Source organism: Centrocercus urophasianus, unplaced genomic scaffold, assembly GCF_019232065.1.
Source record: "Centrocercus urophasianus isolate 14NV4802_14NV808 unplaced genomic scaffold, USGS_Curo_1.0 seq_18, whole genome shotgun sequence".
In the NCBI taxonomy this organism is placed as follows: domain Eukaryota; kingdom Metazoa; phylum Chordata; class Aves; order Galliformes; family Phasianidae; genus Centrocercus; species Centrocercus urophasianus.
Window position 1 is genome coordinate 5,802,799 of NW_024884733.1, and position 25,153 is coordinate 5,827,951.

At 37.5% G+C, this 25,153-nt stretch overlaps 1 protein-coding gene across 7 annotated transcripts in view; it reads left to right on the forward strand.

Annotated features, from left to right (window-relative positions):
• DNM3 (dynamin 3) overlaps positions 1-25,153 on the forward strand; it is a 166,941-nt gene that overhangs the window by 21,444 nt on the left and 120,344 nt on the right. For 4 of the 7 annotated variants that reach the window (XM_042819179.1, XM_042819185.1, XM_042819182.1 and 1 more), the window contains exons 4-14: positions 575-778; positions 1,027-1,125; positions 2,038-2,198; positions 5,474-5,616; positions 7,029-7,164; positions 8,884-8,951; positions 11,134-11,272; positions 12,865-12,951; positions 16,294-16,364; positions 19,937-19,985; positions 21,623-21,652. In XM_042819179.1, the coding sequence (XP_042675113.1) occupies positions 575-778; positions 1,027-1,125; positions 2,038-2,198; positions 5,474-5,616; positions 7,029-7,164; positions 8,884-8,951; positions 11,134-11,272; positions 12,865-12,951; positions 16,294-16,364; positions 19,937-19,985; positions 21,623-21,652 (1,187 nt within the window). Of the gene's footprint in view, positions 1-574; positions 779-1,026; positions 1,126-2,037; positions 2,199-5,473; positions 5,617-7,028; positions 7,165-8,883; positions 8,952-11,133; positions 11,273-12,864; positions 12,952-16,293; positions 16,365-19,936; positions 19,986-21,622; positions 21,653-22,848; positions 22,855-25,153 lie in introns of all 7 variants that reach the window. The other 3 variants (XM_042819181.1, XM_042819184.1, XM_042819180.1) reach the window with 2 other exon arrangements.

Sequence of the window (25,153 nt, forward strand, 5' to 3'; positions counted from 1 at the left end):
CGTGCTGACACCAGGAGAATGTGAAAATTTTCTACCTAATGCTCTTAATTTGTTTTATGGATCAGTCTTTTAGTGTAGCAACTATTATCTGTATTGGACAGGCACCAAATGTATTTCCTTTCTAGGAATCGTAATTTTCTCCTTTGTCTGAAGGATATTCTGTTGCAGTAGTAGTTGAACAAGCTGATGCTTCTAGGTGGTCTGTGGATTGAAGTATGAAATATGAATGGCCTGTTAACTGTGCTACAGCTGATGGAAAAAGCTCAGAAAGCCTAAAAGACTTCAGTGATATTCCATATAAGTAACATTTGCCTACACCAGTTGTAATGCTTAAAATACTGAGTAATACTCTTAAATCCAAATGAAGGAGCAATAGGGAAGCAACTACAGTAACAAATACGCTTTTCAGACTGTCAGGTGTTTTACTTGAACCACTGATAACTGCTTTTGGAAGTATATAAGCTTTGTATAAGATTTTATGTGACTAAAATCTGTCTACAGCCATACCTGTATAGATCTCTTTAGATGTGTCTGGCACGCTAACCAGTGTTGTGGTTTTGTGTTCTCCATGCAGTACTAAGCCTGACTCTTATTGACTTGCCGGGAATCACTAAAGTGCCAGTAGGAGATCAGCCTCCAGATATCGAGCAGCAGATAAGAGACATGATAATGCAGTTCATCTCTCGAGAAAACTGTTTGATACTGGCTGTGACTCCAGCTAACACGGATCTGGCCAACTCAGATGCTCTGAAGTTAGCTAAAGAAGTAGACCCTCAAGGTAAGCATGATTAAAAGTAGCCATTGAGCCTCGTTAAACAAATTTGAGGAATACATTTCAGCACTGCCAATGGTGACCTCTTCATTTCCAATCATGCCCTTACTTGCAACTGTGGTGGTTGTTGTGTGATAAGTCTGAGATGATCACATTGTTAATAATCACTATGGAACTGTAGGACATAATTTGTTTTTTTTCCAAATAAATGGTTTTTTCACTGTTGTTTTTTTTCCCATCTCTGACTTGATTAGGCCTTAGAACCATTGGTGTGATCACAAAATTGGATCTGATGGATGAAGGAACAGATGCAAGAGACGTTCTAGAAAATAAACTACTTCCTCTTCGTAGAGGTAAAAATGTTCCATTGCCTCTGTTCTTTGGTTTTGGTAACAGCAGTGTTTGAGAGTTCTGGAGATGAATGAAGGGTTATTCTGGACCTGATGACTTCCTAGCTTTTATTATATTCCATTCAGCAAACACAGAAAGGGGATGTGCTAAAAATATCCTATAAGTAAAATAATTTATCCTGGACCTGGAAAATATGCTGCTTATTCCCGAGGAAACAAGAAATGTCAGCATTATTTATTAGCCAGTTTTCTTTTTCTGTGCCAGGTTGCTGTCTCTTTCAACAAAAGAGTCTTTTTTCTTACGTATGACAGAAGCCAGCACCAGTGCTTCGGTAATCTTGCTGTTAACCTGGTTTTGACCTCTTGTGGAAGTTTTCTATTTGATTGTTCCAACAGCTACTGTTACAGTCACTTTCACTGTTAACGGTATCAATAATTTTGTTTCTAGTTATACTTGGCTTATGAGACCACCATCTCCTTTCAGTATATGAGCACAGCAAAGAAGTTGTGAACGTATTCCTCCAGCAGACATGAAGAAATTACTCATTTTTCCTGTATTTTCTTAGTGCTGTATTGTTTACTTACCCAGACTTGTTGGGTCTTCTTTTTGTTGTTCTTTTTTGTTACTTTGATTTTGTTTTTATTTGAAGTGACTTCTTTGGAGTGCACTGAAGTTTCAGATATTTGTACGCTTGAATTAGTAACGTAAAAAGAAGTGCATCTATTTCACATAAACAGAATGAACAAATTGGATGTTACGTTCATTTGCAGTGCTTGTAAATGATGTTGTAAAAAAAGAAATACCTGAATTGGAAACCTTTGTTTGAATTGAGGCAACATAGTTCAATTTAATATGAATCCAGCTGTGTAGAGAATACCTGCATTAACATGCCCATTGGGCTGGGATTGTTTCAGGTTATATTGGTGTTGTGAACAGAAGCCAAAAGGACATTGATGGAAAGAAGGACATAAAGGCAGCTCTTCTAGCAGAAAGGAAATTCTTTCTTTCCCACCCAGCATACAGGCACATGGCAGATCGGATGGGAACGCCGTATCTTCAGAAAGTTCTAAACCAGGTAAAACCTGAGTTCTTTGTGGAGACAGCTGTGAGACAGCTTTGATATAAAATCTTCACTAAAATGAACCTTATTTATTCTTTTCTGCCTTTTAATTTTTACAGTGTGATTAACAAAGTAGCATATTAAAAATAACAGAAATGTACTGTGGGATATAGAGAACCTAATTTGTAGGCACTTGTCAGTATTCATAAACCTACAATAATTAAGATTGCTAATTGCAGAAATTTCCATTGTTGATAACATAATATTCAATCTTGATTTTTGTTCCAAGAAAATCATGATTTTATTTTTTATTTCTTACTCAAAAACTTACTTAGATTGGTACCTCATGCATCCAGACACAAGCTAATAATGGTACTCTTTGACTATGCAGTTTTCCAACTTCGGGAATTCTGTAATATTTTATTCCACTTTATTAGTTTGTAATGATCTAGAGTAGCTTCTCTTAGCTCTGTCTGTATTACTTAAAGTTGCAGTTTAAGCTGTAATATTAATTACAGATGCAGTAAAATAATGTGCACATACCCCCAAAATCCTTATGAAGATACTGGGGGGGTACAGAGCCATTCAATGGACTTCCTTTTTTTCCTTTGGGGCTGTGCACAGCAGCACATAGTTGTAACCTACAGTCTTCTTTCAAGCTGGCCTGTGTACTCTGTGGGTGAACAGAGTAACTCTGAGGGAGACTGTGTAGAAGCAAGCTGGTTTTGGCCATTAAAGAGTACAAGATGTTCTCTGCTGCCTTGGGGAGGACTTGGCATTCCTTGCAAAAATTCTTTTGCTCCAGCAAAGCAGAATTGTGTGCACTCAATCTACAAAACTGGAAGTGTAGTCACAAGAGATGGAAAACAAGGGTGACAATTCTAAGTAGCCTTGGAGCACTGGGATCCTAACATCTTCCAATATCAGGGTACTCATATCTTCTCCCTACCGCTTTTCATGCTCAGGATAAATTCCCTCTTACTTAGATGTGTGCAGAACTTTTGTTGTTTTTAATTTACCTGATAATAATGCTGTTTATGACTTGTACTAACAGTTCTGCACTTCCCTATTCTCTTGAATACTGAATATGAATGTACAAAAAGTAAAATTCTCTCTTCCTTGGTGTTTCTTCAAGTACACTATTCTGTAATTATCACATTTCTTCCAGTTTAACACGACTCTTAGAAATCGATTCTGGAAATCTGTGGGGGGAAGAGGGGAGGAGAGAGATGTTTTGAGATATGATGTGTCCTGAAGGTTCCCTGCATATGTGTACTTTAACCTGAAAATCTATGCTTTGATGTAGTTTTTAGTAGAAACACATACAGTACACTAATGATATAAACGACAAACACAGGAGGACTTGGTTCACACTGCCTTTAGTTTTGCCCAAACCTTTGGTCTGTTTCTAAGTGTTCATGCCCAAACTCATCAGATTGCAGCTTTCTTCAGCAGGAAATAGGGGTCTTCTTTCCAGATACCTGGACAAGAAACTTGTAGCTTACTGTCCTAGTCAATATGCTGCCTGCTGCACAATTGCAGAAATATGTAATTCTTGTCACCACTGTGTCCATTGGTAATGCCAGCCTTAGCTTGAATCGTATGTGACCCTGATGATAATGAGTCTCAACAAATTCAAAAAGGGCAAGACCAAACCCTGCCTGCCCCCTAAATTTACTGATGATGCTATGATTTATTTATTTTTTAAAATTTCATTGATATTATTACTGTTACTTAGAAACTAAGTTTTATCAGCCAACCAGTGCTTTTGACATTCCTAAAATCTGGAGTTGATAGTATTTTCTCCAGTTCATTGCTGAACTGCTGCTGTAGGTTTGGAATAGACAGAGGCTAGGTCAGCCTGGCTTTGTCAATTTTGGATAGCAGCTGGAAACAGCACAGGGCATATTGGATAAGTAGACTACATGGTTGGCCTGCTAATTTCTTGCTGCACTGACTTTGCAGCTGTGTATCTTTACAACCAGGTTAAGGTATACTCTGGGCTTGTTCAGAAAGAATGCGAATGCTATTTATTTGTGCCTTAGAAAAACATTCTTCAACAGAATGCAAGAACTTGCTTGCATCCTACAGGTTTGTGTGTGTTTGGGATGTTTTGTCTGTTTAAATGCACTGAAAGATTAATACTTTATGTCTTAATTTTGAAACTAAACCAACTGAGTTTCATATTCCTTGAAACTGTTTTGTATGTCATTGAGTTTATATACTAGTAAAATTTTTGACCTTTTCCTTTTAGTTTATCTATTTCAGTATGAATTGTTGGTCTTCTGTTGCTATTACTGTATGTAGAATGTTGCATGAGAGGATGTATGCAAGAATTGTCCCCAGGTTATTAATGCATGAGTGTTTGTGGTTCCGGGTAGCATTTAAATTATTCTGCGTCCACAAGGTGGTGCTCCAGGGAAACCCCAGCGTTTGGTAATGTGCCTTTCAGGCCTTCTGAACAACTTTGGGGCTCAGTTTTCCTACTTTGGTATTTGACATTCTTTATTTATCATTGTGTGACTGGGAAGGTATAGTGAAAAAAGTCCATTTTAGTTTAAATCAAGGAATGGATACAATGCATGAGAGGCTCATTGGACAGTTGACAGTATTGTCCATACACATTACAACATATATGGGCAGAAGTAACTGAGATAAGAGCTTTTCTAAGACTTTTTCTACTCCAGTTTATTTTCCAGTATTTTTAGGTATATTTTCATGAATGAAAGCCAACATTCTTCAGTGATAATGCTTTATATCAAGATTTTTAAAAAATACATATTTTTAAAGAAGTGCTGTAAGAGGGCTAAATCTCTTCTCTTTAGTGTTCTGCATACAACGAAGTAGAAGTGTTGTGAGAGTCAGTTTTGTGAGTAGTGAAAGAGAGAGTGCTAAGTAGATACTCTGTATGCCTATACTGCCTTCTGTCACTGTTCTCAAGTGGTTTTGGATGCTCAGAATCAGCGAAATGGATGTTGACAACAAAATGCTGAGTTATTGTGAGAGTCCATTTCAAATTAAAATAACTTCTTAGCATATAGCTAAACAACTGTCATATCAGGCCATACTGAGTGAAAAATTCAAGAAGTTTTTCCAGCCTCCATATAATGTGTACATGAAAGGGATGTTGTGGTGTTCTTGAACTGTCTCCATTGCTTCAAAGATCAAGAGGAATTACACTAGTAAGCTAGCACAGGCTACACTGATATGTTTGGCAGCCAGAAGGAAATAGCTATGCTCTTGCTTTCATCTTTAGTAACAATATAAAAGGACTTCTATTTGCTTTTTAGCAACTTACCAATCACATTCGGGATACCCTGCCAGCCTTCAGGAGCAAACTTCAGAGCCAGCTGCTTTCTATAGAACATGAAGTAGAGGTATACAAAAACTTCAGACCAGAAGATCCAACCAGAAAAACAAAAGCCTTGTTGCAGTGAGTGTTGTCTTTTATCTGCTTTCCATTTGTCTATAGGTTTGGTTTGATTTGTTTTGCTTGACTTTTTTTTTTTTCCCCATGTGTTTAAATGTTAGGATGTGGAAAAAGATGCTTTATTCAAGCTCTGAAAAATATTGTGTTTGGTGTTCCAGAACACTTGAATATTTCAGCAAGGGTTTCCCTAAATTAGCATTAGCAATCATAGAAAGAGAAAAGGCAGAGCAGTAAAAGGTATAAAGATGAGTAACATACATGATGTTAAGGTAAGAAACTGCTTTAGATTGCAGGTCGCATTCTACAGCCTGTCAAAAAGATGCCCTCAAGCAAAGGGAGGAGGTTGTGTTAGAGTTCTGTAAGATGAGAAGCATAAAAGGAGAATAGGAAATGTTCTTTTTTTTTTTTTTTAATAAGATATGAAAACTTGGCCATCCAAAAGAACTTGCAAATGGCAAGATCAAAATTAATCTTTGATGGTAGTCCTTTGTGTGGTATGCAGCAAAGTTACAGAGCTCCTTATGAAGGAGCTGATTCTAAAAGATGGTTTGTCTTCAGAAAGCAGTTAAGCATGTTCTTGTGGACAAGGAAAATATTCAAGTTTGGTGAGTACAAAGTCATATCTCTGATATCTGACACATGAACAGCAACTGAGGCCAGTGCTGGAATTCAGAAAGGAAAATGGTCACCTGAACTATCAAGACTTCATTGATCCAGCCACAGACTTTGATTTACTCCTTGATTTTTGTAACAACTGTGTCAAAAGAGTAGATGTAATTCTGTCCCTCATAACTTAAGATGTTTTGATTGAGAGGAAAACCTGGGAACAGAGCCTGGGACTCTTCAATGACAGTACAACGTGGGTATTTTTATTTTTTTTAGTCTGTATTATTGGTCATTAAGCTGATAGAAGTATATATATGAAGTTGTGACTCGTTCGGTCTGTGAGCATCTCGAGCATATTCTGCTACAGTACTGTTTTCTAAAGGAAAAAAGAATTCAAAGGAATTGCTAGTATTTTTCTTTCTGATAAATAAATGAATGTGATCAATAGCGATAGCAATTACAGTGGAATAGAAATGTAGCCTGGTGCCCTGATATATTTGAAGCTGACTTTAACATATGGTTTAATAAGCTGTTGTTATTATTTTTAAACACAACATTTAAGAAAAAAGGAAAGTAGTATGTGGAGCTACATCCTATAAGGAAAAAATGTGGGGGTGTGTGTATGTATGTAGGAATGGATTTACAAGTATAGCACCCTGGATAGGCAGCGTGGGTGAATTAATTGTTGTAGACACTTTTGTCAATTCCCAAACCCATTTTAATTGGTCAATAGTACTGACATAGTGCTGAACTAATAGTTGATAGTTGAAGTGCTTAAGTTAATCTTTCTCCATCTCTTTGAAATTTAGGATGGTACAGCAGTTTTCAGTGGACTTTGAAAAAAGAATTGAAGGATCAGGAGATCAGGTTGATACACTAGAACTTTCAGGTGGTGCCAAAATCAATCGCATTTTCCATGAACGTTTCCCTTTCGAACTAGTGAAGGTATTTATCCATCTTGGTGATGTTACTTTTTGTCTTATTTATGTATTCCTATTTCAATACCAAAAGCACTTAATAAAGCAAAGATAAAGCTTGATGTGAGGAACATGATCTTTACTGTAGAAGAAATTTCATTGCGTGATTATTGAGACATTTAGCTTCATTTCTAGTTATGGGTACTGAGATACAATGAAGATTCTGAAGTATGGCAATATGAATATAATTATAGTCCCAGCTCCTATTATTTTTCATGCTTTTTATTTTTTTTCTCACTAATGGCATTTTCTTTCTGGTTAGGTGGGGAAAAGAAACAACTACCATTGGCAAATTTCAGTTGCTGTGTTCAAGTAGCTAGTACCTGTTAAAGCTACACAAATGAAACATGTACATTTTGCAGGTTATTTTCTTGCTTTTTTCAGAGCATAAGACAAAACTGATTTTCTGTCCCATGTTTTCATAGTGGAAAGGGGAGAGGGAGTGGAACAGGTTCAAATTTGGTGTTTAGAGATAACTATTTTTTTCTTCCTGATACATCTCTTGCTTACCCGCCTTCTGAGTGACAGAATAAACTACAGTGGTCTGTGAACTAAGAAGTGGTCAACTGAATTCATGTTGTGTTCTTTCACCTTTTCTTTCACTTCAGTGATCCTAGCTTCCCCTCTCCATGAGTCCTGCTGTATTTCCAGCCTGCTTTCTTTGACGCTTTTCCGAAGTTTCCTTGTATTTTATGTATGGCTGCCTTGCTAATGGCTTAGCTTTCAGCTGGGTGAGAATCACACAGGTTTTAGCTAGTTCTGAGGTTTAAATATGCTGTGCCAACTAGCACTCCAAGAGAACGGGCTACAGTTGGGATTACATAGTGAGCCTTTCACTTGTGACAATACTAAAATATTGTTCAGCTAGTTTGCTTTTGAGAAACATGAAGAAAGGGTTCGTAACTCTGAGACCATTCATTCCTCTCTTAAATTTGGTTGAAAAACAGTAAGATGGGAAATTGAGGATTGTATGGGAACTGCTGAATCAAGGCCTGAACCTCTGATTGATCACCTGAGGCGAGCAATGAGTCAGCCATGGGAGCACAGGTGAAGCAGCAATGCTGCTGGAAGGGATGGAGCCAGGCTCCACCTCTCCTAGACCCCATTTAACAGCTGACTGCCAGTGGGGAAGGATCTCTTCTGGAGAAGATCTCTGGATCTCTTCTGTCCTCTGGAGTTTTGTAGCGAGCCCAGGGTACGGGCAAGCATTGTATCTATTCTCTTTTGGTATAATAACTGCTTAGCTAAACTCTCTGGTATATTTCATAATTATAACATCTGTACATTCATTGATTATACAAGGATAAGCAGAGAACTTGATGGTGTAAGTTGTACCACTTCATGAAACCAGACTTAAAAATAAATAAATAAATAAATAGTGTCTTTAAAATGTTGTTTCTGGCTTTATCCACCAACTATTATCTCTTTTGGGATGTGCTGCAAGATCATTTCAGCTGTTTGATATATTGGGAATAGAAGGGTGCATAATTTCTAGCAGTCCTAACTGTTGCTTGTAGCCTTAGTGTTAAAACATTTCATAATACTTACCTTTTGTTCAGCATGATTAAAGATTAATGTTACGTTAGTTGAGCTTGCCTGTCTTCCAATTATACTGGAAAAAAGTAATATTTTCTATTTCACTTCAAAGCTTCCCCTAAGGTGATCTCAAATGTTTTTGTTCCTTTAGATGGAGTTCAATGAGAAAGAGCTGCGGAGAGAAATAAGTTATGCAATCAAGAACATACATGGTATCAGGCAAGTGCACCCCTGTTTTCAAGGCTGATCACATTGCATTTTCAAGGCTGATCACAGGTCATCTTAATCTGTGGATGTGCTGATTGTTGATTGCTAGACTACATTTTTAATGCACTGCTTCCAATAGCTGATGTTTCTTCTACTCCTTCATACTTCTCTTTTTCAGGTAGCTATTTTGAGCTGATCAGCTGGTTTGCCTGGAGATGTTTAGTTTACTTGAAAATCTTGGAAAATTATTTTATAGAGAAAATCATTTACTTTTATTTCCTGGTACCGCCAGCTGGAATGTATAACTATAATTTTCGATATAACGTAAGCTTTCTACTGTATAAAGCTGTTGGAATTGGTGTAACTGATTGTAACTATACATTCACGGGGGAGAAATTTTTAGCTCTCCCTTTTCTGCTATTACTTAGTCACCTTACCAGGTAAATCAGTCTAGAATGTAAGGAAGACTTTTTTCCTTTCAGAAAATGGTATAAAGCTATGAAGCAATGCAATTTTGCGCACACACTCGCTACAGACAAGTCAGAAACCTGTAGAAAGCACAATGAAAGCATAAGTTCAAAGGCTAGCTATGAGGCTGTCTGGAACTTGACATATCAGTGGATTGAAAGTACTGCTGGGATTTAGGAATGTTGAGACTGTCACAGCTGAGTGAAGCTCTTCTTCAAAGGATGTCTCTTAAATGCAGTCATTCAGTGGCCAAAAATGTAAGCGGGAGATTTGCTCGACAGTTAATACCTACAAAACACACAAAGAAACTCTCAAATAAATGCTGTAGCACTCAATAGTATTTGCACATGGCTTAATCTGTACCTCTCTTCATGATATCATTGGCTTTTTCCTGGTATGCTGCAATGGTAAATGTGTCCAGATACTAAATAGACCTCACCTCAGACATTTTCTGCCCATCCTTTAGGCTTACACATCCTATCCATTTTGGGATGCCTTATCAAGGTCATAGTTTTCTTTACTGAAGAGCTATCACGTGGGCTTTTCTGCCTTTTTACTTCAGAATTGGTGCCAGAAGTAATTCTAGCTGCCTACTTTAAGGAAGTAAAGTTTTTGTTAACATTTGTGCATCAAGTAATGGTGATAGAGCCGAATCCATTGTAGCTTTCACAAACGTAACTGTATAAAGCAAGAGGAGACTGAGAATCTAAATGTGACATGCATTAATAGTGGCTTGTAAATTTTTAGCTGTGGATGAATTGTGGAAATTCTTAATGTCTCCTTGTTTCTGACAGATGAAGGCTTGCAACTCCGCTCTTCTCTGTTCTTACTTCACTGATTAGATAAAATTAATTCCTGCATCTCCACATTTAGAGATGGAGAAGTCTTATAAGATAGATGTGAAGGATGTGAGAAATTACCATGTAGGTTAACTGGCGCTGCAAGGGGTCCATCAGGAATAACACAGAACCTTTCTAGGGAATGTCATAATCTACAAACATATTGTAATGCAATATCAGCTACTGTAAGCCGAACAAAAGACTTTTTATTTAGGGTTAAAAGAAGTTCTCCAGCTTCTTCATTGCAGCATTATGTACCAAAATCTGAAAGCAGCACGTTACCTCAAGCAATCTGCTGGTATAGAATTTCCTTCCCTTCTTTGAGATTGTTGCTTGTCTCAGTTACCTGATGGGGGTTCATCTTTTGGTGCAAGGCATTTAGAAATCAAAGAAATCAAAGCTCACAAGGCTGTTCTAGCACTCTGTGTAGTGCTGGCAGCTTTGTTCTTCTTAAATCAGTGACAATTCATCTCAGATTTTGATGGACATCTCACTATTAAGGTTTGTGTTATCTGGCATAGGAAGATGACTTCTGACCTTTTTTGATGAAGAAGCCATCAAAGGTGGAAGTTAAACATTCCTTGCTGTGCTCCATCTCTGGCTTTCCATTTAAATGGACAGCACTCTGGCACGCTGCATCTCCTGAAAATGCAGTGTTTACTGTGAAAGCTTTTTCAAGAATTTTGCCTTATTGGTGGCAAGATCTTGAAGAAAAACTTGTGGTGACAAACTAATAGTTCAGGGCATCTTTATAGTTTGTGTAGGGATACTGTTGTAATTCAGCTACAAGTTTCTGAAAAGGCAGATGAGCAATCGGGTTTAAAAAGAAATAAACTTCCTTGTGTGATGTTTGTATTACTATCTTACATATTCTTTCATGTCCACAGAACAGGTTTATTTACTCCAGATATGGCGTTTGAAGCTATTGTTAAAAAGCAGATAGTGAAGCTGAAAGGACCTTGCTTAAAAAGTGTGGATCTAGTGATGCAGGAGTTAATCAACACTGTCAAGAAGTGCACTAAAAAGGTAACTTGCAAGTAGGTCTGGTAATGTAAGTAGAATGTAATTTTTATAGTAGTTAACACAAAGTCTTTCTTGCATTTTATGGTATTATAAAAGATATTGTTATTTTATCTGAAGAGTAAGACTCTAAATAGTTACAACTTCTGTCAAACTCCAAACAAAGTAATAATGAAAATAACAGCCAAAAGTAGCAAGTCCTCGAGTAGGTCTGGGATGTGAGTACTGATGTACTGAAATTGTTGAAAAACATCCTGGCTTGTTCTTTGCATCCCTCTGAACAACACAACTTTTTGTACCAATGAGGAGATAAATGAAGGGTTTCTTAAAACAGGGCAGGCTGCTCATCCTTTGGTGAAGATTGTAGGGAAGTGTGGAAAGGATTCACAATATTTTGAGCTGAATTTGGAGGATATTGTTTGAGTTAATTGTGCAGATTCTTTCCTGTTGTTGGCTGCGATTGCTCCTGCATTTTATTGATCGCATCTTAAAGTACCGTTATTGAGATGTAAAGATGTAATGTGTTGCCACAAGGTGGAGCCTTTAAAGAACAAGAAACTTGGAAAATACTGAGAATGCTGTTCTGGAATTACACACAGAACAAGAGCAAAGTGTAGAGATGTCACTTCCAGGCTGATAAATTTGTCAGTTGGTAGTATGAGCTCAACCCTGCTCACTTTTTCATGAGTAAGCACACTTGCCGCATATCACATCTTTTAGAGTGTGCTTAATGTTTAAGTGTCATATACAAGCTTTTGTTTTGCTTTTTTTTTTTTTTTTTTTTTTTTTTTTTTTTTTTTTTTTTTTTTTTTTTTGACTATTCAAACATCCATCTTATGGGTAATACTGCAGCTACTGCAAGTTAGAGTAGCTAAGCAGGATAAGTGAACAACTTAGAGGCAAACGTACCAACTGGTTTAAAAAATTATTAATATTTTGTTGTCCATCTTGTGATAACAGTCAAGGAAATAAGATAACTCATCATGGAAGTTCATTTCTCAAAGTTATGTGACTTCTGAACAGTCAGGTAGAAGTATGATTTCTTCTTGGAATGGCTTACGATTTGTGTTTTTAGCTGCTGAAGCTTTGTTGCAGAGTTCTTGTACATGTCCATTCAGAATCTGTATGTTGAGAAAGACAACCTTTACCTAATGCCTTCCCATTATCTTCTATGGAGCTTTGTGTCAGATGTGGGATGTATTCAAAGGATATGCAGTTAGTTAAGAGTGAAATGCTGCGTTGTAAGACTGGCCTTTCTAACCTATTATCCCAGATCTGCAGTGGGAGTCTTCCCACACCTCTGAGTGAGATTGGTTGGATTCTTGTGAATGTTTAGATTTCAGTGATGCAGTTACTTTTATTCCAAACAATTCTTTTCCTCCTCATTGTTCTATAGAGCAAAAACACAGAAAAAAAGTCCAAGGGTTTACGTCCCTACGGTTTCTCTGGAAGATCACTATTAATAGCAAGGGAGGCTTACATTCACCAAACCATTTATAATACTTGCTTTCCTCCAAGAAAGAAAGTTGAAGTTCCTTTGTTTACATGTTATTGAAGCTATCCTGCAGATATGAATTTTTAGTATTTTTGCTTTTCAGTTGGCAACCTATCCAAGATTATGTGAGGAAACAGAAAGAATTGTTGCTGGTTACATTCGTGAAAGAGAAGAGAAGACCAAGGATCAGGTGAGAATACACAGGAGTTCAGTGTTCAGGGAAATGTATGGAGGAAGGAAGTTATTACACATAAAGTAAAATAACAAAAGATGTTTTTTGTAGCAGCAGGCTACACACTTGAGAATAGGTTAGAAATTGCTCTTCTACCACTAAGCTTTGACAGAAGAGACTAAATTGTTACAGAAAATCCTAATCTGGTCTTTCAAGATAAGTAGAAATGGCAAGCAAAGGTACTGGCAGTACAGCTCCAGCATCAGACATCCTCCCTGTCAATGCCTGTGGACCCAAGAGGTAGGCTGATGTCCTGATTCTTAATGATTTTGTCTTCCCTAGTAACAGCTAAACAACCTAATTTAGAATAAGCCTTTTATTCCTCTGCTTTATGGTGAGGATCTGAGTCCTTCGTTATAGGTTCATCATCTTCCTCCTCATTGTGCTTTTTGTGTACTTCTTGGAAATGAATGTGTTCCTTTCACAGAGAGGTAAGAGAGGATGAAAAGGTGATGAAAGAAATTACTATCTGTTTTAGACACAATGACTGTAATTCTTCTGTCCCTCTTGATGAAAATCTGGGCATATATTTCTGGGAATTACTATAAAATAAAAAAGGAGTTAATCATTATCATAGATTAACTCAGGACAGTTGGCATCTTCATACAATCTCTAATGCTGTTTTCTGTTTAATCTGAAAGTGGAACCCAGATACGCTTCTCTAAGTGCTCAAAGTTTCTTCTCATTTACTCCTCCTTTTTTCTCGTAAGAATACTGATGATAAAGAAGAGGTGCTGTTGTATCAGCTGTGGTTGTGAGTTGGGTAGAATGATCTCCTGATTGTTTTATGAGCTGGCTGGGCATGGTCCAGCTCCAGAATTGCATTCAGGGTAATGCAACTTTCCTCTTTATCCCAGGGCTTAATGGCTCAGAAACAGCATTATTTGACTGGGCAAGCAGCCTCTGGGTGACAGCACCTTTTAATCCAGTGAGCTCAAGATATGACTTAAGGATACTGGGCCTCAATGGCAATGTTGGCTTAAAATAGCGTTAGCTTGTTCCTGTACCACAGTGCACAGAGCTGAGCAATTTGGCCCTGTCTGTCCCTGGCCATGTTGACAGACTTGCTGAGGTGCATAGGTTAGAGCCACTGGAACTGACCTTTGAATGCTATTGTGTGCTTTGAAAGGTAGTATCTCCAATGTGAAGATTAGAAAGTGATCTCTAAAATCAGAAAGAAAAAGTCCCTACTTTTAACTTCTTCTAAAAGACAGGGATTGCTATTAGGTTGGTCATTTCTAGTTGTGATATTTTAAACTTGGTTTTGAGAGTTCATTAATCAGTACCATTCAGGTTCATGGATATATAGCTTTTCTGAGTATAGTTTTCCTTGAAGTATAGAAAAAATAAATGAATAAAATGCAGAGAAATGTTTTTAAAATATTTGTCACCCAGTTAAGCATTCCAAATCCAGGAAACTTTAAGGCTTGGACTACATATGAGAAAATTTACCAAGGATGGAAATGGAATTATTGTCTGGGGAGTGCAGAGTGTGACAGGAAGTATAACTGGGGAAGAAGCATTGAGCAGAGCTCCTTAGTTCTCGGCTCTGACTATTTCTCTCCACACGCAAGATAGTAAGCTGTGCAGCATATTCTGCTTCTTTACAATCACAGAACAATTTAAGTGAAGTCTTAAATAACTTCTAAGAACATAGTGGGCATAAGCTTGCTGAGTGTTCTAGTTGACTCATTTGGTTTCTTCAAAATTTGGAAGAAGATGCTTAGAATAAGTAGTCTCTCTTTTTTTTCCTCCCATTCTTCATTATGTGCTTACACCTGGCAATTTCCCAGAACAATGTACAAAATACCATCTTTCTGTATAAGACAAGAGTTTGTCAAATACGTTATTCACAGCCACATCATTATTTATGCTGTTAGCAGCTTATCACAATTAAATCAAAATTCTAGAGAGGTTATTTTTGGAGGTAAGAGCTAGACTGAAATCCCCACTATCTTTTGCACAGCATGAGGCACTACATGTTTGTTAGAAATGATGGGGAGTTCAAGAGTGATACTACATTTGTAGAGCTGTGCAGAAATAACTCTACACTTTGAGGAGTATGAAAGGATCCAGGTGGAGTTATTCGTAGTGCTTAAGTCTTGCTCATAAGCACAGTATTGTGATTCCTTGATAGAACACAGTAAAGCATGTGGAAGTTAGGGTCTCTTGGGGAAAAAAAAATAGATGGGACTTCTTTGTTAAATAAAGAGAGCCTGGTATTCTAACGAAGTGGTCATTATGTCAGTATTTTATAAAAGTAAAACTCATACTTCATTTTCACTGCTGAGGCTTATCTGTCCCAAGTGTTGTCCTTTCAGTCTGAAAATGGCATTTACTGAGAAGCTGACACCTCAAAGGCATCAGTGTGGGCAGTGGGTAATTATGCAATTTAAATTGTTGGCCCTGGTTGTGAAGCTCTGGATGGGAGGGAGGAGAAGACACTAAAGGCTTCCTCTTTTGTGTTCAGCAAGGTCCTGTGTGAAGTGTTGGGACTTCTGTGATAGCAATATGTTTCCTCTTAACTTCCTGCTGATAAACGGAAGTCTGGAAAGATGAAGGGAAAGTACAGTCATGGTTCCCTTCAGTCTCATATCTGTTCAAGAAGCTGTCCAAGGGTGGAATTGAGCTTTCTCCTATGCCTTATTAAACTCTTTGCCTGGGTAGATTATCAAGTTTGATTCAAATTTGCACCTAAAGGGACTAGCAAGTAGTAAGTTGAAATTTTGCTGTTTCACAGATCATTTGTTTCATTATTTCATTGACTAACTTCTCTTGTGCATGGTGTCTGCATCAGAGTGGCTGCGTAGTCCCTGGACTGTACATTTCCTGTCACAGTTCTAGCTTATGTATCACTTCTGAGTGAGGTACCTAAAGCAAACGATGCCCTGATATTGTATGGTTCCTTGCTGGCTTGACTGAAATGGTCCAAGTAGACAGGATTAGACCTAGCTTGCAAAAACTTGTTGCATATTATTAAGCTCTTGCTGACAACAGACAGTTGGTCTTAGGGAGCTGAGCAAACGCTAGTTGGTGAAAATTATGTCTATCGGAAGGGGGAAAAAAAACAGCAGAGGGAAGTGTTAAGCTTTCCTGTAATCTAGCTTATTAACCAAGTAAATGAACAGAAGTGATAGGACTTAGAAAACTTTTGCTCGAACAATTATGTAAGAAATATTGAGAGAATATGGAGAAAAATGAAGGTTTCTTTTTCTCAGTTTTTCTCAGTCTCACTCTTCAACCTCACCCACCCCCCTTCTTTTTTTTTTTTTTTTTTTGGTCTGCTGTCTCCCCTAATAGGTGCTGCTGCTGATTGATATCCAGGTTTCTTACATCAACACCAACCATGAAGACTTCATTGGCTTTGCAAAGTATGTACATATAGATTCTTTGTTATAAAGACACTGGAAGAGTGGGTTTTTTTCTTAATTTAAATGAGTTCAACATGTGTCATGCTGTGACAATGGGGATGGAAGCTGCAAAATCCCAGTCATGCAGGAGGATGCTCTTTTTCGATATATGCTTGTAGTGGATTCTTTACCCTAGTTCACAAATCTGATTTCACTGAGGATTTTATCTTGGTTGGGAATCACATTGATTTTTAAGAGGAGGCATTGACAAAGCTGTTGATGTATCCATTTTAAGGACACAGAAATGTATGTTATTGTGGACTCTCCTTGTTGCTAATGCTTGTTTTGGGAGCTGTGATTCTGTGTAAAACAGTTTTGCTTAGAGTTAAACATATCACTGAATTTAAGTGTCAGAAGTTTAAGTGTGCCTGCTGTTTGGCTGTAGAGAATAATAGCAGAATAACTTCCAGAGCCTGCTTTGACATTCTCCTCTTAATTGAAAAGATTGTGAGAATATTCTCCGAAATGTTCTCCCTCAGCTCCCAGCCAGTCTTTTTTTTTTTTTTTGTCAGAGACTTCATACCAACTCCTTGACACTTGTAAAAATGTTAAAGATGTCTCCATACTTTGACAAATAAATGTTTCTTCAGTCTTATTCATTTTCTATAACAGTGTTTGGAATCGTAATGGGTTTCATCTACATGTGGTGCTGGAAACTAAGTTTGGCAGCACTGTACATGTTATATTATGGCCTATTCTACTTAGCACTGAAAAGGAAGGTCTACAACTTGGACAGCGTGTCTTGAAGCTATAATACAGAATTCAAAAAGCTGAGAATGGAAAAGGCAAAGTGAGGCACTGTTTGTGTTTAGCTTGAACAACTTTCTCTGATATTGTTTTCAGGTCCTGGATATCTTTATCAGTTCTTTTGACAAATGACAGGATGTTGTAGGAATGGTAGCTGGCCTTCTAGAGGTCAAGACAACAACCTGCCTGCTATTTGCTTCACTTCATCCTCTTCTGACAGGAAAAAGCCTGCTGAAAACACTCCGTTACATAGTAATGGTGTGTTGTGACCTTGGGAAATCACATGGAGAAACAATGCTGAGTTCAGACCAGTTTGCTCAGGGATTTGTCCTGAAAATGTCCAGGGAAAAAAAAACAGATTCTCCAGGTTCTCTGTGCAATCTAACCCAGTCGACTCTCTCCTCACTGTAAAAGATGTTTCCTTATGTCAGATTGGAGCCTCCTATTTATGGCCCTGGATTCTGGAATGCCAGGTATATTTGGAGCTGCTTCATGCCTCTTTTCTGGAAAAATCCTGCTCATGGATGCTGTTTTTAGGGCCTGTAGTTCAGTCTCTGGACCTCACTGCTACATCCTTTTCCAAATAGTTGCAGTGTCCAGATTCTCAGCAAAGCTTCTTCCTCTTTAGCCAACTGAGATCTGGAAATTCCCAGCCCCTTTGTGAGGGACATGAGCGGATAACAAATGGCTCTAGACAGTTTTACTAATAACTGTAAGTTTAAGCAAGTCTGTATAGGAGTTGAAATTGATGACTAGGCAAGTTATTTTTGTTGACTTGTGATCAACTGGAAGAGAAGACTTGGTTAATTAAGAGAAATTTAAGATGTAATATTTATTTATGACCTGAACGGTAGAAAATACACATTTTAATCTGTAATCATATTGTTGTTTTAGCAATTATGCTAAAACTTGAAAATGAAATCATTCTGGGGGGAGCATGCAAACTTCTGCAGTATCTAAACATCCTGAAGTGTAGCTTCCTCAGATTTCCCACTGTTTCCTTTTGATTGCTGAGTCTTCTAACCAGCTGTCTCCTGTGACTGTATTATTTCACAAGCGTAAGTCCAGTGAACCTTCTTCATATGAACGAGAGCTCAAGGCATTTCACACTGTTGTGCAGCATTGCAGGGTTTGGGGTGGTTACAGTGTGATGTGAATTGGCTTCAGAAAGTTTTAAGAGTGCCAATATTTAGAACAACTTTACGTAATTGTGAAGAAATGTATTCATTTTGGGAAAATCTTAGAATATTAATACTTGTCTCATTTAAGTGGGGAATGACTGGTAAAATGCAGGGATTGGGTTTGTTTCCAGTTTGTGTAACTCTAACATAACTACATGCTTCAATCTGCATGAAGAGTAATTTGTATTTAGAACAGTAGATGGATTACTGCTAAAAGATGTGGATTTCTTAGTATGACATTAGTTGTCTATTTAATTGTCTTTCATAAGACAATGAACTGAAAGAGAAAAACCAGCAATGATCGCTGTAAGAATGGCAGTTAAGTTTTGTAAAGATGTATTGTGCTTCTCAGGCAACTGATCAGATCTGAATTATTGCTCTGGTTTCTATATCCTGGTTGTTTAATCACAATTTGTGCACCAAAGTTATGATGATGCATGGGAAACATGAACTGCTGTTTGACCAAAAATATTGAGAACTAAGCCCAGCAAACAGAGACATCACTCTGGATATTCTCTCTGACAGTGTGTGGATTGCTGGTTTGATAGATTATGGCCCTAAGGCATGATCAGAGTTGGGACAGAACTGAGTTATGATGCTCCAGCAATTCTTCGGATTGGTATCTCTGCATAAAATGATTTCAGCCTTGGGAACTTCAGTTGTGATCTAAGCACATCTATCTTTCTTACTCTTTCAGAATAATGTTATAGCTATCTAAATCTGTGCTTTTTTTTTTCCTGTCATTTAATCAATGCCTGCTGAAATAGTATAACGTAATCCAAAAAAATCTTGCTGTCACCAGTGGCTGCTCTGGTGGTAAAGTAGCAGAAGCCTACTGTTAGAACATCTATTTCCTATTTCCAGCAATATTGCAGTTGTATGGCCTACCATGTAGAAGCTGCATAATGCAAAGGCTTTTAAAATTAATAACAACTTGTATATTTGGGAAAGGAATGTGTTTTGTTTCAGGAACTGGGATTACCAGAGTCCAAGAATTAAGAAAAATATTTTAAATGTTATAATTTTAAATGTGTTCTGTTCTTACAAGGTTCCAGGTTTTTGAACCAACTTTATGGCAGCTTTGTCCATTGGTTAAATTTACACCCTCAAAGTGCATATAAATATTAGAACAATATTCAAAGCAAACTGTCAAGACAAAGCTATTAAGAAGTCTCCAGCAGGGGAGGATTTTGTTGTAGTGCTCTAAATAACAGAAATAACTCTTTTTTGTCTTTTTTTAATATTTATTGAAGCTAGCATTTCCAAAGTTACCCAGATGAGCCGTAATCTCTCTGTTTTTAGTAACTTTTACCGTTGTAAGTAGAACGTTGTTGCAAAGGAGGTGATTGGTAGGGGCTGTTTGTGCATCTCTCTTCTGTGCTAAGCAGGCAAGTATTCCTATAAAACGAAGTAGGTGGAAGTGTAAAAGAGGAAAAAAACACAGTGAAAGATGCAGGTACATGCAATGATTTTGCTGTGTTTCTTTGTTACACTGGCTTTATGTGCTGGAATCAAAAGTAACTATTATTGCTATAATCTGCTGCTCAGGAACTGGTTTAGTTTTTGAGTTTCTTCAGCATAACTTTTTTCCTCTGCTTTCCTTAGTGCCCAACAAAGAAGCAGTCAGGTTAACAAAAGTGCAGTGGGAAATCAGGTAGGCACCTTAACAGAGAATGGATAATGGCATGTGCAAGTTAATCCAAGCTGTCTGGTGTACTTGGCTGCATTTATTTTTTTGTGGATCTATAATTTACCATTTCTGCATGAAACACATAAAATGCATTATCATCTCCTTGTTTTACTGAAGTTTTCAGAGCCACCTGAATTTCATTGTTACCATCATTACTTATTTAAAAACGTGCTACTGCTTGCCCTTCTGGTTAGCGCTTCCCCTCCCACGTCATTTAATGCATTGAGTCTTTCATGTTACACACAAATGCATTTTTCCATTAACTGCAAGCTTGTGAATTTCAGAATCCACAACATTGGTGAGTACTTGCTTGTGTGTTCTTTGTCACACAGTTTTTTTTCTTGTTCTCATGTGCTCACAGCTTAATAGCAGCGAAGGGGCAATTCAGCAAGCAAAAACAGATTTGCCCTTACCTCTGAAAATTTTCAGTTAACTTCTTGAAGATGTTGACTGCGTACTGTCATTTTCTTTCGACCCAAACAAAAAATAAGTGCTGATCTCAGTCAAATTAGTGTTTTCACTGAGACTCATTCATAAAACCAGTTGACTTTTTGTTTTTATCTGATAACGATATGGAATTGATTCTGCAAGGTGCGAAGTGCTGCTGAGCTTTGCTTCTGTGCTCTTGTGTGGGCCAGGGGTACTTGGTACTTCACAGGATCACTCCTAGTTTAATGTCAAAATAATGAAAATGCTGCTGAGCATTTCTGCTTGCTTTGAGTGTTTTGCAAAGTCTTGAGCAGGGAAAAAAAAAAAAAAAAAAAAGTATTGTAGAAATAGTACACACTTTAATGGGTTTCTGAAAATTCTACTAAAAAAAGCCAATCAGATTCTGTGTAAATAATTACCCACATTGACCATCTTCCTGATGGTTTCGTGAGCAATGTGGTCAAAGGTGTAAGGCTGAAGTTCTCATGTGTGACCACTGAATATAGATCCCTCGAGTACTAAACCTGAGGTTTCAGAAAGTCTCTATCTGTGCTGTCATAAATAAGAGGTTATAGGATTGACTCAGCTGTCTTTTTGGAGATGGAAAGCCAATCTCCTTCTCACACCAACAAATTGGAAGCTATTTTATTAAGACATTGGTCAAAATTACTCCATTAAGTTCTTGAATGTGATGCTCCCCCAGAGCCTGAGCGGCGTGAGTGACATTTCTGCTGTAATGTATGGTTTGGACTAAAATGAAAAAAGTTGAAAGGTCTAAATGCTGAAAAAGCTTCAAAGACTTGCCTCTCCCCTCTGAGGAGAGATTTCCTTCTTATCTAGCTGTGCCGGAACGTGTGTCAAACACAACAACTGTCATCACTATGGAGTGTCCCATAAAAGGAAAATCAGCCAGTTATCTGACTCTTCAAAAATACACAAATGAAATGAATGGTTTTTTAATTAAGTGAATGTTCTCTCTCTAAAGAAGTGGAGATGAAGCTGGGAGTTGTAAATTGTACACTGCAACTCAGTTACTCATTGGTATAAAGGGCTTTGCTGAACCTTTTATTTTAAAGATAATAAGCAGATGTTTGTAAGTTAATTGTTTGGAGTTGAAAAGAATGAGAAATGTTTCTGAAATAAAACTTCACTTTTGCAATTTGCTGTTTCAGGGAACCAATCTACCGCCTTCAAGGCAAATTGTACGAGCTAAGTTCTGTAAGCTTTATTGTTGCTTTTTCATTTAGCTTCTCAGAAGAAAAGTTTGTCTCTAACTCACTGAGTTTTTTTTAATACTTGCTACTAAACTACTTCATATTGAGCTATTTTGTTTGTAACCCTTCCTCAATGAAGTATAATTGCAGTTCATCACTTAACTGCCACTAACGTGCTGTTACAAGTATGAACCTAGCATAACTCAAAATGCTATAGAAAATGTTGAATAAAATTAATATTTTTAGAGTTTACCAAGTTTTTCAAACTAAAATGACTAACTGATGTTTATTATATAATTGGAAAGCAGTGTTTATCTTGTGTGAGTGCCTCTATTTATAGTAAACCTTTTCAATTTTAGTTTTTGAAAGGGTGGGTGAATAATAGTTTTTGGTAATCAAAAACAATTTAGCTGTTGTGGAAATGAACATGCTGTTTATGGTTACAGGTACTCTTACTGGCATTGTTGGTTTACATAAAGTAATTACCTCCAATAGAAGAAATAAAAATATCTAAAGCCTCTTCAGTATTCTTCTCAAAGCTCCAAAAGGATCAGTATATGACGGACAGATTCCTTTCTACTCCTTCCATCTCATGAATAAATAAAAATGTGAATGCATTTAATATTACTAATCAGAATTAATTGCCGAAACAGCAGGCAATTTTATAACAAGGTATTTCTGGTTCAGTGATGTTTAGGTGTAAGAAGTAAATTTCTACCGTGTGCATTATCTGATATCTATGCTGAAAACATACACATTTTTCCAGTTTGGGGCCATATCTTTAAATTGTATGACTAAAGAGTTTAGTAAAGGAAAAAAAAGGGCTGAGCAGCACTGATCCTGACGGCAGTGGAATTGAATCTGTCAGGGGAATCAAGATCATTCAGTTTTCCTGCATTTTTGGAGTGCTTGTTTGCAATCACATTGCTTTTCTTTTTTGTGATGTGCTTTGAACTGGTATGATGTAAATAGCTATTGACTGTCTTTATGCATCTCAGAAATATGTTGGGCAATGTTGTATTTTAGGCAAAGAATGCCATGCCAATTCCTCTTAACATGTTTTTGCTCCTTTTTCTCCTGCTACTAATTTATCCTCTCATGCTCAATCTTTGGCCTCTCTTGTTTTTTCTTTTCTTTGCTACCGCCTGAGGTTTTGACCTGACTCCACAAAGTTTCTTTTTAAGCCACAGGTTAGTTTGTCTTCTAATTTGCTTGAAATAATCAATATAATGCTTAGTTTTGCACAACACACTAACAAGATCCGGATCCTGGAGGCTGGTCTGCGCTTAGCTGTTGTATTATGTATGTTGAGATTTGTTTTTGTTGAGAACTTCCCTTCCTGATAAACTTCAGAAGATGAGGACGTTGTGATCCATGTGCCCAGTCAAGATCACTGTGTGTGAGAATGCGAACCGCTCCAATTACAGAGGATTAAATTTCACCTATATAAAAATTCCGTTTTGTGTTTCTGCTGCTGTTCTCCAAGTTGCCCATGTAATTGGGGGAGGAGATTAATGTCAGTGTAGTGACTCAGGGGTTTGGGTATAAAGGTTTTGTTTGACCCACCTCGTTTCCAGCAAGACACCCATAATCTGATTCACTTTCTCTGAATGCAAGTAGCATTCAGACCCTGGCCTCAGCTATTGTGCTAATAAGTAGCTTTTTGCACTAGCAGTATCTTTTTTCCTGTTTCTTTTTTTAAAAAAATTATTAGTTGACATAGTCTTGTCTTCAGATGCACTTGAATCATGTTACCTTGAATGTCCCAAGAAGAAGCATATTTACAGATCTTTTTGTTACAGCAACTGGATGGAAGTGGAAACGTGTACCCTGCTCAGTGAGGTGGTCTCAGAAAGTCCTGACGTAGCAGTTCTGTTAAGACATGCCAATGTTTATGTGAGGGATTCTAGAAGTGGAGCTCATGAACAGTAGCATAATGCTAAACTTTGAAATATCCTTGAACAGGTCATGCTGCTGTTGAATTTTCACCTTATCAGGAGTAGGGTTGTACTGTTCGAAATGATGCTTACTGATACTTACTTTTAGATTATTATTGTGGTTGATTTGACATTTGGAAGCATATTTCAGTTTTCTACTGCTGGGTGTTAGTACACACTACAGTTTTCTTTAAATTGGAGGTGTGGACTTGGTCACCGCCATCTTTTCCTTTCTTCTGCAAGTAATGTGGTATATTGTGCAGTGATCTCAGGGTAATGATGTCATTTCAAGATGCTTTCTGTTGCTGGACACAGACAAAATGCACAATGTGTTTATATTCTGTAATTTAGCAAATTACAGCAAAATACTGCATTAGCACAGCAGTACTGATTGTAGCGCAAGAATCTTCATAGTTGAAGCTGAAGGATCAATAGCTCGTAAGGATGCCTCACTAGTTCCTGCAGTTTGTTTTCTTCCTCAGTGTGCTTGTTACTTGGTAATGCATGCTGTGTCACAGCAATTACAAGATGAAGTGGAGCTGTGTTGGGTCTGGTGTTATGCATTCAGAGGTATTTCGATGGAGTTACGTTTCTTAACTTCAGTAGAGGACTATGTTAATTCAACAAAATGCTGTGTTGTAAGGTTGCTGTAGGCAGGCTCAAGATTTTCACACTTGTATTTCTGTCTGCTCAGCCAATTTTCCTTGTCTTGCTTTAAATCGTCTTTCAAATACTTCTTTTGAAATAAGAGGAATGCTTACTGAGTCTCTTCTGTATTTCTTTCACAAGTATCTTTTTTGATTTAATGGAATGAGCAAGTCAAACAGCAATCCCTAAAAAGCACTTAGTGTGTAAAATCCTGTTTTCCTCTTTAGCCCTGAAATGGTGGCATATAAGCACAAACGTGATTTGGATTTCATGCAGCAGAGCTGTCAGAAAGCGACTTCCTTCTGGCTTGTTCATGTGCATTTGTGCCCTCTAAGCTTCATCTTTCAGACACCCAGATTAGATATCAGGACTCTGAAGGAAGGAACTGTGTCATCTCTTGTTCATCCTGTACATGGAGTCTGACTACCGGTCAGAATATTGTCTTTGCTAGCTTCTGGCAATACTCACATTTTTCACCTTCCTGAGGCTTGTAAATCACATTGTGACTATCGGGTTTGTGCAGAGTGACATTTAGAAATCAACACAGACTATTGAAGTGGATCTCCTAAATCCAAACCAACCAGAAGATGAACTGAGAAAACAATAATGAAAAACGCAACGTTCATTTTCCATGCCGAGTAGTTGAGTACTGTACAAAATAGCTAACGTGATCAAAAACAAATAAAGCAGACACAATTGGAGTTCTTAACTTCAAAAATCTTTTTGAAAGCCTTTGCTGCCGATTGCCCATGGGAGGACATCTCTAAAATACAGCTCGGTTTATCTTCTGAGAAATTTGCTGAGTGTAAGGTGGAACTCAGCTCGTCTGGAAATTAAAAGTGCATTGCTTAAAGTCACTTTGTTTTGCATTTACACCTTGATCTGACATTTCCCTCTCCCCTGA